Raw genomic sequence first — 13,347 nt, 5'->3', positions numbered from 1 at the left:
TCAGACTCAGTTTTTGCATCTGTAAAAATGGGAATAGGATGCTGACACCTCAGAGAGCCCTGTTCTGGCTCCAGGCAGCTTCAGAGAAATAGCAAGTACTCATTAATGCTGTGAGTGCCAAAGGCTGATTAAAATCACAGGCTCCTAGAGTTGTGTTGAACTTGAAGATTCTGCTTAATTTTTGTGATGAAGTAGAAATCTGGGGCTCACTAGAGGAGAACCCCCCCCCCCCAAGGATACCGGGATGTGGGGAATTCTGGGAGGAGGGGCACGGGAAGGGCTGAGGACGGGAGGGCCCTGGAGGCAGGGGTGGCAGGTCAGCCTCAGAGCCAGTCCTGGGAAGACCTGATCCCCAGGCCTCTGCTCTCCAACCTCTGAGGAGCACAGCGCCACCCCGCTGACCCTTCTGGGACACCCTGATACCAAGAGACATCTGCAGTCCTCTGTCCCTGATGGCTCCTGGAGGGAAATGACAAGGAAGGGGATGCTTTCCTGAAAGTGTGGGAAACGTGACGGATTAGGAGATGGAAGCCGGGCTCCCAACAGCAGCGCACATTCTGAGGCAGCCCAGGCCGGGCGCTAGGCAGCCTGGGGACCCACCTCAGAGTGAGCTGGCTGACCTTGGGTGTGTTACTTAACCTCTCTGTGCCTCAGTATCCACATCTGAGAAACAGGATGACAGTAATGCTTCCTCCTAGGGCATTGGGAGGTCTCAATGGGAGTCAGTCCGCATGAGGCCCTCAAGTCTAACGGCAGTTGGGGCATCATGAGAGCCGGGTGCAAGTGGCTGGTACTGTTATTGCTGCTGAGCGCTGGCTGAGCTCTAGGTTCTCTGCTAAGAGCTTCGCAACTGTTCTCTCGGTCCTCAGAACAGCCTCCTGGGGGGTCATGCTAGCGGTCTTGTTCTACAGGTGCGAAAACCAAGGCTCAGAGAGGTGAAGCCATCTGTCCAGGGCCACACAGTGCTGGGATCCAAGTTAAGAGCACTGCCTACAGATGTGGCTGCCACAGGTTACCATACTGTCCCTCCCTGTAGTACCCAGTTGTCTGTGCCATCGGGACCAATGGCACTGAACGAGCCAGAGTCCTGGGTGTTCATCCCTAGAATGGGGCAGGGAACCCCATGGACGCACATATGCCGAGAGGTCGCCGTACCATGATCTCCATGGAGCTCCAGCGTGACGTGCCCCAGTACATGGCCATCCCCTGGTTAATGACGTGGGTCATGGCGCGCACGGTCTCTGTCGGGAGAGAAGGGGACACTGCGGGTTGGGGGTGGGGTGACTGGGGGCATGGGGCCCAGCCTGGGGACATTCTGCAAAGACAGGTGGAGCAGGAGGTGGGGGGCTGCAAAGATGTCTTGCAAGCAATGTACTTCCTGGCTCCAGAGTCGGGTGTGGCTGGGGTTTCCAGGGACCGCAGGAAAAAGGGAACCACAGCCCAAGCAGCTGGCCTTGAAAACAATTTCCCCCAGTAGTTACGAGTCTTACAGAATCTCTGAAAAATGGGTTCTGGATGGATGGTGGCATTTCTATGGCGGATTGGAGAGAGGAGGGAAAGGTGAGATCAGAGTATGTCATTCTAGACGGTGGAATGGTGGGGGGGGGCGCATCTCTAGTCTGGGGACGAATCACATTGGCAGAGGGCAACAGGAAGTTGCCTGTTTCGAGTCCCCCCCGCTTCGGGGTGTCCCAGGTTCTCCCTGGGATCTGGAGGACTGAATAGAGAGGTAATAATGGCATCCGTCCGGACAGCGGGCAGGGTGGGGCCCTGGATGGTTCCAGATGTGTCCCCAAGAGCCAGAAGTGGACATGGAAAGCCCCGTTTGTATCCGTCCCGGATTCTCAAACCAGCCCAGGAGCAGGCAAGGGACCCTCGCCCCAGCTACACGATACACTCTTCCTAGTACTCAAAAAAAGTTTTTGAGAGATGAAAATCTGCCACTTACAGTCTCGCTACTGCTCCCGCACCAGGCTGTTTCAGCCCACGGGGATGCTGTGGTGTTAACAACATACTTGGCCTCGAATTTAAAGACCTCAAATGTCTCTCAGCTTTGCGGGGAGAAGGGCTGCGTCGTCAGACTCCTCGCTGGTCCCATACAGTGCTTGCAAGTCTCACTCCCACAGGCAGGGCAGGAAGGGGGGCTCAAGAACAAGTGTCTGTCAAAACGAAGCGGCAACCTTGACCCCTGGAAGTTCTGTCTCTCCCCAGGTGGCTTGCTCATCGGCTGCCGACATGGCGGGGGGCTGGGGGGCCCCTGAAGATGGCAGGGGGGTGGGAGAGCCGGAGGAAGGAAGGAGAATGCGGGCTTTGTTCACCCAAGCTCCCCCTTGAATGGCACAGACCCTCGGGCACCTTCTCCCGCAGAGAACGGCACCTCTGTTTTGGGGTGTCGTCCTGCCCCCATCCCGGGACCCTGAGCGCCCCTTCGGCCGAGGTCCCCTCTTTCAGTAGAAAGCTAAAGTAGCTGGGGCTTCTGGGGTGTTGGTCTTGGGGCAGGTACGCCCAGGGCCCCCGAAAAATCACACCTCGGCTTCCAGGCCTTCAGGCCGACCCCTGCCCTCTCCTTCCTTCCAAGGTCGGGGACTGGGCTCCTCTCTGCCCATCCTCGGGAGGAGGCTGGCAGGGAGGCCCGAAGCCCCGCCCCAACCCCCAGGGACCACCGACAGGCCGCCCGGTTTGACTGCCCACACCACTCGATGCCAAGGGGGACAGCTCTTGTCGCAAAGCCCCGGGGGGCCCGGGAAGATATCTGCCCACACCCAAGGCCAAGCTCAGGCTTCTGGCCGCTGTCCTTGTCAGCTTCCTCAGAAACGCTCCTAGGGTCCCCTGTGACCATGCAGCATAACGGCCGATTCTTTTCAGCCACGGCCTCGGCCCACATGCCGGAGAGGGAAGCGGACACCCTCGTTCCCCAGCCTGGCTCCCTCTCATCCCTCAGCACAGCTGTCTCCCCACCCGGGAAATGGCACGATACACTGCAGCACCCCTTCTTCCATGCAGAGAGGGGGTCCGCCAGGTGCCTGGGGGGCGGGGCGGGCCACCGGGGCAGGAGCCCGCCGTTGCCTGCGACCAGCTTGAGAGAGAAGGGGTCCCGGGCACGGCTGGCTGGGTGGACGGCCCACACACGGGAGTCCGGCACTCTGCGCTTCTGCCCAAGCCAATGTCAGCGGCCCCAGACGCAGGGACCACTGGGGACAACTGTCCTGCACCTCGATATTTAATGCCGGCCGGCAGCAGCAGGAGGGCCCGATCCTTCCAGCTGCTGCCAGAACCCACAGTACCTCCTGCCTCGTCACAAATAATACATGGGAGGGGTCAGGTGGCAGCACCAGTTGGCAGGCAGGCGCCCTCCCACTGTGGAACACAGCCCGGCTCCCAGGGAGACCACGGCCTGCCCTGGGGCGGCCCTTAGCTCGGGGGCAGGCAGAGCCCACGCCAGGTCTCAGGGTTTGGCCTGCTCGTGTAGGTATCGTGCAAGGAGGCCAGTGACCGCGTTTTGATGGAGGGGTGGGGCTGCGTGGCAGGGGGCGAGAGCGGCAGGTGGCCCAGCCCGCCCAGGGGACGTGAGCACCACGCGCAGCCACGATGCTCGTGGAGGAGCCCGCGTGCCGTGACGGGGCAGCTGGCCACCGGTGTGTTTTGCTTCTGCTTGAGGCAGGAGCTTAGCAGACGTGACCTACAACGTTAAGACGCGCTGGAGGCCGCTCGTTCTAGGGATCCCCCCGGTGTTGACTCCTGTGGGCCCCTGGTCTCCCCAACCCTCTCCCAGACCATCCAGGGTCAAGGTTTCAGGCGCCCATCCCAGCATCCTCAAATCAAGAGGAGCCCTGGTGGACAGACAGCCGGCCTCGAGGATCACGGCAGTGCAAGGCGGGGGGGGGGGGTTGGGGGGGCCGGGCGGGGGGGGGTCATGCATGGGGCGGGGGGGCGGGGGGGGCAGGAGAAATGAAATGGCAGCGCTGGCCAGGCGGGGGTGAGGGCGGGGGCTCCACACTGCTTTGCTTTTCCTTCACTTGCAAGATGTTCTCATAGGGCGTTATTTTTCCTTTATGCATTTTATGGAGAAGTTTGTCTTGGGGGGAAAGAGAGTAGTGTAAATAAAAACACTGTCTCATAAAATGCAGCTCGGACACAGGAGTCAATAGTCGGGCTAAGGGTACTGTGTACCTTCTATGATGAATGTCCTTGACTTGGAGGAACTAAATGGGTCCCCTGGTGATAAAGAAAGATGTAAAGAGACCAGAGTTTATAGCTGTGGGAACACGGACAGGCGCGGTATGACAGAGAGCGTGGGGAGGGGACGCACAAATCTTCCCAGAATACTCGTTTTGTTTAAAGACAAAAAAACGAAAAGACAAAAACCAAACAGACCACACAGACCCCACACGCAAATATATACACGCACGCGTGCTCGGTATATATAGAAACAAATGAGGAAAAAATAACTCGAACACAACTTCATTTTCCAAATCCCTGAAGCAGCAAAGCACAAATGAGGAGCCTGAAGCAGGAATGGGGGGGGGGGGGTGATGGGAGGGCGGAGATGGCGGGAGAGGAAAGAATAAATACGCGGCAAAGAAACCAAAACTGCTTTTCAAAGCACCGCGCTTTTTTCTTTTTTTCTCCTCTAAGTAACAATTTATCTCTCAGAGCAGGAGGCCCCTAAAACCTCCCGGCAGAACGGGAGTATGACTGAAAAGAACACAGCGGTTGCAAACAGCCATCATATCGTGACTTCATTTAGCTACGAAATAGCAAGAGCTGAGAGGAGAGAACATTCCACTCGGTTCTGAACCCGGGAGGGGGCGTAGAACCCGCACGGATCAGGTGCCTATGGACCCAAGGCCAGGACGGGGACTCGGGGACTCCGCCTGGAGGTGCCACGCCCCCCCGCCCCGCCCGCCCCCAGCAGCCGGGAGGCCTGGGTGCCCCGCGGAGAACCCACCTTCCATGGGCGTGTTGGGGTCCGGGCGGTTGGCAAACACCACATCCACGTACTCCAACTGCAGCCGCTCCAGCGAGGCTTTCAGACCTGGGGGGAGGAGTCAGGAGGGGTGGTCACCATCTTCACTGACACTGCTGGGCCCTCACCCGCGCACCTGCGTGCGGCACAGGGAGCAAGAGGTCCCAGGCACCCGCAGCCATCACACGGCGTGGGGACACATGTGGGCAGGTGCCACCGGAGGTGAAGAAGAGCCAGGACCTAAGTGGGTGCACACCCCAAAGCGGGGGGTCGTGTGGTCGGGTCCACAGGCCAATGCTCTGTGACTGCACGAAGGGGTGCCCTCCTGCACGCCCTGGGGGCCCACGTGGTGACGGGGAGAGCCAGGTTCTCCCGCATGGAGTGGGAGCTGCATCCCTGTCCACGCACCAAAGGCACAGATCACCAGTGAGCGCTGAGCAAGGGCTCAGAGCAGAGCCGCACAGAGAAGTGCTGGGGCTGCGGGGGCCGCAGCAAAGCCCCCCTAATCGTGTGATTCTTAAAGGGACGGGTGTATCATCTGGGAGCCCAGGTGGAAAAAGGCACAAAGAGGACACAAGTATAGGATAAGCGGGACAGCCTACCCGACCCCTCTCTCTCTCCCTCCCCCCCTCCCTGCCTCTCTCTCTCTCTCTCTTTCTCTCACTTGTGCACGGAGCGCCTGGCTGTGTCTGACACGCACCTTTCCTGGGCTCTTCCCAGTCCTCCCCCAAATCCCAGAGGCGGCCGCTCTTCCCACACCCATTTTGCAGATGTTGCCACAGAGGCTTGGGGAAGTGATGTCCCTTGCTCAGGACCACCAGTCAGCATGGGGCCCGGCCCAGGCCTGTCTTGTCTTCCCCAGGACCACAATGCCCATCTGAAGGCGGTGGTGCCCTGCTCCGGTGACGCGGAGGCTGGGCGGAAGGAGAGGGTGGGACCAGAGCGCGGGGCATCTCCAGGCCTGGGCCTGCGCGTGTGGCTGGTGGGCGGGGGCACTCTGTGTCCTTCACTTGGGCATCTGCAGGAGGCTCCGTGGGTTCAGGGGCCGTGTGGGGCCAGCGCGCCTCCCTCACCTTCTATTATGTGCTTCCTGGAAAGGCCCCTCTCCGTCTCCGCTCTGAAAAACAGCACAACAGCGTATGTGATGTTGCAAGCGGTTTTGGGGGAAATGTTCATGATGCAACGTTAGGCCAAGAAAAGTAGGTCAGTGAGTGCCACGTGCATCTGATTCCACTTGGGAGACAAACCACAGGCTCCAGGGGTGCGTTCATGCAGCCAGGAGGAGGGGCGCTGCCCGGCCGGCCTGGGGGAGTGGGGGTGGATGCAGGGGGAGGGGTCTCTGGGTTCCAATCGGCCCTTCTGTTTTGCTTAGATTTTTTTTTTTTAATTTTTTTTTTCAACGTTTATTTATTTTTGGGACAGAGAGAGACAGAGCATGAACGGGGGTGGGGCAGAGAGAGAGGGAGACACAGAATCGGAAACAGGCTCCAGGCTCCGAGCCATCAGGCCAGAGCCTGACTCGGGGCTCGAACTCTCGGACCGCGAGATCGTGACCTGGCTGAAGTCGGACGCTTAACCGACTGCGCCACCCAGGCGCCCCATGTGTCTTGTCTGTAAAAAAATTTTTTTTAATGTTTGTTTATTTTTGAGAGAGAGAGAGAGAGAGAGACAGAGACAGAGACAGAGAGAGACAGAGCATGAACAGGGGAGGGGCAGAGAGAGAGGGAGACACAGAATCAGAAACAGGCTCCAGGCTCCGAGCCATCAGGCCAGAGCCTGACGCGGGGCTCAAACTCACGGACCGTGAGATCGTGACCTGGCTGAAGTCGGACGCTTAACCGACTGTGCCACCCAGGCGCCCCATGTGTCTTGTCTTTAAAAAAAATTTTTTTTTAATGTTTGTTTATTTTTGAGAGAGAGAGAGACAGAGACAGAGACAGAGAGAGACAGAGCATGAACAGGGGAGGGGCAGAGAGGGAGGGAGACACAGAATCGGAAACAGGCTCCAGGCTCTGAGCCATCAGCCCAGAGCCTGACATGGGGCTCGAACTCACAGACCGTGAGATCGTGACCTGGCTGAAGTCGGACGCTTAACCGACTGCGCCACCCAGGCGCCCCAGATTTTTTTTTTTTAAGTGAAGAACGAATCATATTTATAATTCCTAGGAAGCCGATTTGGTCCGGCCCTAGAGACAATGAGGGGCCAGACCGCTGGAAAGGGGCAGGGGTGGTCTGTGGCCAAGGAAGGTGGCACGTGGTTGAGACAGTTCACGAATTTTCTGGGTTTCCCAGAGTTTTGGGGATGTTACCCCTGTAATCAGAAAAAGAAAACAAACAAACAAACAAACAAACAAAAACCAAGCCCATGAAGGTAAAAAATACAAATGAAACAAGGTCTGAGTAAAAGGCAACTCAGCCGAAGCTGCTTTTCCGGGACTTGATGTCCCTCAGTGGGGCTGGGCACCGGCCGGGGCAGACGGCTGCACAAACACCCCCCGCCCCGGGAGAGCCTCCCGATTCGGGGCGGTGGCTGCTGACCCCTGACCCCGGCCGGGAGCATGCCTGCGCTGCACCTACTTTCCTCCCCAGAAGATCTTGGTGGTGATGACCAGGCTGGACCGTCTGCAAACAGAAGAAGAGGGGTGTTACTGGACGTAGCTGGGGTGGGGAGGGGTGTGTTCAGTTTACAAAGAGGGTCCTAAACACCCTTCTCATCTGGGAGCACGGGGTGTGACACGGGTGCTTCGAGATCATTTCATGTTTGCCGTGTGCGAGCCCGGGGTCCTGGGGCTCCCCGCCGAGCCAGGAGACAAGCCACAGACGCAACTAACTCATCTTGAAGTTGGGCAGTGGGGGCCGGGAGGGGATGGAGTCTTACGCACCAGACCAGAGCCCAGAGCAGGACACACACTGGGGGGTGCAGGGAGCACGCTCCCAGGAGGTCAATGCAGGGGCTGCAGCAGAAGGAGGGGCTCCAGTGGGGATGCCGAAGGCGAGGGGGCCAAGCAGCCTGGCTCTTCCCCTACAGGCCGGAGACAGGCTTTCAGAAAGCGGTTTGCGGGACGGCCTTGGGGAGAGCCTGGGGCATCCGGAGGGAGAGACAGGTGGGTGGCGCAGGACCCGGGGTGTGAGGGAGCTGGTGTGTGGGGTGATGGAAAGCCCCGAGGGAAAGGAATAGATTCGGGCCTCCTGCTGTGAATCCACAAGAGGCAGGAGCTGACACCTGTTTGGTCCTGGAGGGATGAGCAGGGATAAGGATGGCCCCTCCAGGCCACATCTCATCAAGACCCTTCCCGGGGGAGGGGGTGCCCATGTCCCCTGTGGTTGTGTTTTCCTCCCTTGGAAGCAGGGGGGCTGCTCAGGAAATAGCTCCTCAAAGTCAGAAGCTGTGGCCCCCTCGAGCTCCGTCTCCAGGCAGGGGGGTGACCGGATATGCATTTCTTGAGTATTCACCTAAGACCTATTCAGGGGACCCACTAATACATGCGATTTCCTTTATTACGGTGTGAGGAGGAATTTTGTGATGAATTAGAGCCGAGAAGAAACAAACAGCTCCGTTGGGACAAGAGGAAGGGTGTCTGTCATCTGTCCCCAGGGGGTTTTGCACTCGCTGGCGGGAGTGGGGGGTGGGGGGTGGGGCAGCTTTACAACAGCTTCTGCTCTTTCTGAAAATAAACACATGCAGGCCTCAAGGGGCCCCCAAGTGCAGGCGAGTGCCCAGCCCCGTCTGCCCTGGGGAGGGTGGAACCCTCAGGCTTCTGAACGCCTTGTGGGGGGACCCCAGCCACAAGGGCCACCACTCCCCAGACAAGTGTGATGTGCAGCCCTTAGCTGGCCAACCGTTCGACAGACTCAGGCCCTCGAGCCTCAGGACAGCCCTGCCAGGGAGGCCAGACGTGGACCCTTTACAGGTAGGGCCAGTGGCAAAGGGTGGAGTCCAAGTCCGGAGAAGGATGTCCCTCTCCTCAGTGGCTATACCCTCTGCCTTACCCGGGCCGTCTGGGAAGTCCTCATGTCCAGATCTTTTTGGCCTGACACAAATCAGAGCGCAACCTAGTTCCCTGGCCCCCTGAATCCCTGCTGGACCAGAGGTAGAGATCAGAGGCAGAGGGGCAGAGTCAGGGGCACAAGGCCCCCCCCCCCCCCACCGCTTGACTCCCCCCTCAAGCAGAGATGCCTCTGGTCTTGGGGAACGGAGTTTGGCACCTCACTTGGTGCCTCACCGCAGCACCCCCCACCACAGTGTGAATGCTCTCTACCCCTGGAGGCAGCCCCGGGGCTGGAATATTCTCCCCTGTCCAGTGAGAACAGTTCTGAGAAGTTCCAGGCTTTCGAAGGACTGGCCGGCTGCCCAAGGGCCAATGAGGCCTCACTGAGCACTCCACTGGGCAATAGGAAAGAGCAGCTTCGGGGCCCTAGCCGGAGCTCGCCCAGGACCCAGCACGCATCTGTCCCTCACGGTGCCCTCCTCCCTCCCACCTGCCTTTTCCACACTTTTCCCCGTGTGCGCCCTGGACACTGACCACAGAGAGAACAGGGTAATTACCTCCATCCCTTCTTCTTGATGATGTTTCCTAATACCACTTCAGCCCTGCAAGAAAGACCGAGATACGGGGATTTCATTACAGCGTGACAAAAACGTTAAACCTCGCCCCTACCATGACGATGGGCCACTTGGTCCCCTCTGTGGAAATGCCACTGGGGCCAGAGAGCCAGGCTGTTCATGCTCGCCTTGCCTTGGACACTTCATTCCAGAACAAGGAGAGAGCCTGCGAGCGGCTGTCACCCCCCATGAAGGTGGCCGTGAGCGGTGCCCCTGCAGGAGCCTGTACGAGCAGACGGCTCCAGCTCTCACAGAGAAGGAAGGAGCTGATGTCCTGTTGGCGAGGCCTGCCGTATCCCGTTTCCCTGGCCTGCTGGAAATTCACCGGGGAAGATGTTTGGCAACGTTCCGTGGGTGAAGTTTCCAGAGAAGTGTATATATATTTTTTAAAAAGGTAAATTATTCATCAAGTGCATCCTCTCTTTTCAGAGACGATCAACATGTATTCAGGGCCAGGGGCTGAATTTCCAGCAGGGTGCACGCGCGTGTGTGTGCTCACGAGTGTGGGTGCATGCATCTCTCTTGTTTCTTGCTTTTGAACACTAAAGAGACAAACGCCATGAGGACTGCTCTCTGTTCTTTTTGGCGTCACTCTGGCCCTGCACCAAACCTGGGCTAGCGGGGGTCACGGGCGGGGCTGTTCCAGCCTTGCCTGGCACTGTAGCGCTGGCTTAACTTTTAAGAACTTTCTGCTTGTAGCGAAATGTTTCTGAGTAAAAACAACAGACGGAGAATGATCCATACCCAGTGCTACATTCCAATTATAAAAGCGCCTGAGTCATCCACTCAGAAATAATGGGCTCTAATTTGCAAGCTGTTCAGCATACATTCTGAATGCTCGTCATTCATGGTCAAGATGTACAGAAATTCACTCAGCCCTGGGCCTCTTCCTTTCATTCCTTGGCCCCTCATTTGTGGGACAAAAGATGAGGAAAGGAGGAAGGGAAAAAAATGAGGAGTGGTCCTGGGGTTGCAGGAGCTGTAGAGCATCGGCTAATCAAAGCCTGTTGCTTGTGGCTGTGAATTCTTGTGGCCCTGCATTTGGGAAGCCTGACATCTGCTTGGGGCTGGGGTGGGGGGGCGGTGGTGGAGCGGGTACAGAAATCCTGCAGCTCTCTGGTAAGCGCCCAAATTAGCATCAGCATAAGAAGCAGGGGGCTCAGCAAAATATGTGCTTGGCATTCTGCTTAGCAAGAGGGACAGTGCCGGGCCCAGAAGCCACCGGAGGAGCCCGGCAGCCCTCCCACCCCCCCAGAACAGCTTCTTCTGGCCTGTCCCTTGCTTCCCGTGTGGGTCAGTGCTGGCACCATGCCACTGATGGGACTGAGGGCTGGACTGAGAAGGAGCCGCAGAGGCGTGCGGAGGAGAGGAGGACAGGATGAGGGCAGTGGCCTCCAGGGGTAACAATAACCCCCCGGAAGCTGCTCTGAGTCCCCGGCTGCCGGCAAGGGGCTCCGAGAGGCCCTGAGGCTGCCGGATACCCAGTGCGTTTGCCCTGCTATGCCAGCCCTGGGTGTCCAGTTCTTCGGGGGGAGTGAAGACAGGGACACAGGGAGTGTGGCGGCTGCGGAGTGGGGTGTGCAAGGCTTGTACACGGGGGCCAGGCCATCTGGAGCCCGAGAAGGCTGCCTGGAGCTGTCTCCCGCGTGCTCTCATGGGCAGCGAAACCAAGACAGGAGCAGGGCCAGGGAATGCCTGCGGGCCTGGCATCCGCATCGGGCTTTTCTACCTCTGACCCTTTGCTTGGTTCATCTGTCTGGAAAGCATTTCACTTTGATGGGAAGAAGCTGCCAGCAGGGAGGGGTTAGGAGGGGGCTGTAGCACCGGGGCGGGGGGGGGGGGCGGGCAGAGGGCTGCTGACAGGGACTGAGGAGATCTGGGGGTCCCAGTGCAGGTTCCTGGGGCTGTCAGATCCTCAGACCCTGGGTTGAGACTTGAGAAAACGCTCTGCTGGGCCCCTGATTCTCAGAGCTCTGGGCCCCAACTCAAGCCGCAGGTAAGAACCCAGAGCCCTCAAGGCAGGTGCTGGCCCCGCAGCAGCCACGGTGCACAGCCAGCCAGGCTGCAGCCGACCCAGCTGATGGGAACTTGGCTCGCCCCAGGCAGGAGGGGCCAGAGGGAGGACGAACAGAGAGCCAACAGATGACTTCACAAACAAAAGCTGACTTTTGGAAACCCGATGCAGGAGAGTGGATGATTTGATTACAGCTAGTCTTTAAAACTGAAGCCAGCAGCCTTGGCTGAAGAGGGCTTTTACATAATTGAGTAGGGAAGTTCACTGCCAAGATGGGAAGTGCGTCCTACAGTGCTCGGCTGGCCAGACTCTGCTCCCCCCAGCTCGAGAGGCCCTGCCGTTCCCTGCAGCCCTCACTGTACCATTAAGACGTGGGAATGTCAGGCATGTGGCACTGGCCGCAGGAGCGCGGGGGACGGACGACAGCTTAATCAGGCTCTGGCCCAGCACAGCATCTCCGGCACCAGAGGGACTGTGGTCCTCTCTGTGTTTGGATACATGGGGAGTTTAGCAAGTGACCGGTGTCCCAGTGTTCTGCAATTCTGGCCCCATGAAAACAACACCTTCTGAAGCCACTTAGACTTTAGAAAAGCAGGCAGAGTGGGAGGCCCATTTGTGGACGTTTGGGAACAAGGACCAGAGTACCAGCAGCTCTGGCTCTTCCCAGGGAAGCCACGGCCTGCACCACACTTTCCCCACGAGAAAAGACACGTACTTGCCCGCCGCGTAGACTTCTGCAGTATCGAAGAGGTTGATGCCATTGTCGTAGGCCAAGGTCATCAGCTGCTCTGCTATCTGAAATGAGAAAACCAGGCTGCTAGTGCACAGCCCTGTCCTGCCAGGCTGGGGGGCGTGCCTGGGGTTCCAGGGCATCGCCTCGTGGCTGGGGGGGGGGGGTCCCCTGGGCGTCCACGCCCTGCACCCGGGGCTCCGCTCGGCCTCTCCTGCCGCGGGACAGGCGTGGAGGCAGCTCTCAGCAGCGGACCCACAAGAAGGAACAGCTTATGGGTTGCGAGTTTCAGGCAAGCGGGACTCTTATCTGTTGGGTCATCACAAAGCTTAGCACCTATACCGGGTTGAACACAGCCCCCCGATAGGAGGGCGATAGATCTGGGGGTGGGGGCGGGAAATGAATACGTTTTTAAAGCTACGGCTACGACGTGTCCTGTGGCCGCATGCCCGATTCCTTCCCAGCAACCGCACGAGGATGATGTTACTACTGTTTGCAGGTGGAGGAAATGCCACCCTCAGCCGGCAGGCACGCTGGCCTCACGGGAGGCCAGAGTTTGCTGCCCAGGCTGGTCTAAGTATGAGCTCGCGCTTCACCAGCAGTGACCCACTGGGAGTGGGGGTGAGGCTCGAGCAGCCGGGGGAGGCCCCCCTGCCATCAGCAGCCCCCCCACGCTGCAGCGGAGAACTCTGCCGGTCCTCTGGACAGCGCAGGTGTCCCTTTGAGAGTCGTGGAGGCGAACTCCCCCGCCCCTCACTCCTCAAAGCTCAGCTCGGGTGCCGAGCCTGCGTCCCCAGCTGCCCAGGGTGGGCTCGGTAACACTCCACAACCCTCAAAACCCGTAGGACGAACAGCCAGCCACATTCGGGTTCGCAGAGATTCTCTCCATACCGGACTCAGAAGCCCCACGGGCCGGACAGGTATGGAGGGTGAGGCCGGTGGCCGGTGGGGAACCCACACTCCGTCTCTGCCCCTGGGAAGGCAGCTCAGCGTGACCACACTCCTTGATTTTTTTCAAGAGAAGCCGGAGATCC

At 58.8% G+C, this 13,347-nt stretch overlaps 1 protein-coding gene across 10 annotated transcripts in view; it reads right to left on the bottom strand.

Annotated features, from left to right (window-relative positions):
* The window catches only part of KCNAB2 (potassium voltage-gated channel subfamily A regulatory beta subunit 2), an 86,717-nt gene that overhangs the window by 6,370 nt on the left and 67,000 nt on the right, over positions 1 to 13,347 (bottom strand). For 6 of the 10 annotated variants that reach the window (XM_043573641.1, XM_043573644.1, XM_043573642.1 and 3 more), the window contains 7 exons: positions 12,299 to 12,378; positions 9,513 to 9,557; positions 7,544 to 7,588; positions 6,040 to 6,083; positions 4,949 to 5,035; positions 4,171 to 4,215; positions 1,156 to 1,241 (listed from right to left, as the gene is read on the bottom strand). In XM_043573641.1, coding sequence (XP_043429576.1) covers positions 1,156 to 1,241; positions 4,171 to 4,215; positions 4,949 to 5,035; positions 6,040 to 6,083; positions 7,544 to 7,588; positions 9,513 to 9,557; positions 12,299 to 12,378 — 432 coding nt within the window. The remainder of the gene's footprint in view (positions 1 to 1,155; positions 1,242 to 4,170; positions 4,216 to 4,948; positions 5,036 to 6,039; positions 6,084 to 7,543; positions 7,589 to 9,512; positions 9,558 to 12,298; positions 12,379 to 13,347) is intronic. The other 4 variants (XM_043573646.1, XM_043573645.1, XM_043573639.1 and 1 more) reach the window with 1 other exon arrangement.

The sequence above is a fragment of the Prionailurus bengalensis genome, chromosome C1, assembly GCF_016509475.1.
Source record: "Prionailurus bengalensis isolate Pbe53 chromosome C1, Fcat_Pben_1.1_paternal_pri, whole genome shotgun sequence".
NCBI lineage: Eukaryota > Metazoa > Chordata > Mammalia > Carnivora > Felidae > Prionailurus > Prionailurus bengalensis.
The sequence above is the reverse complement of the archived record's forward strand: the minus strand, read 5'-3'. Positions and strand labels throughout refer to the sequence as shown.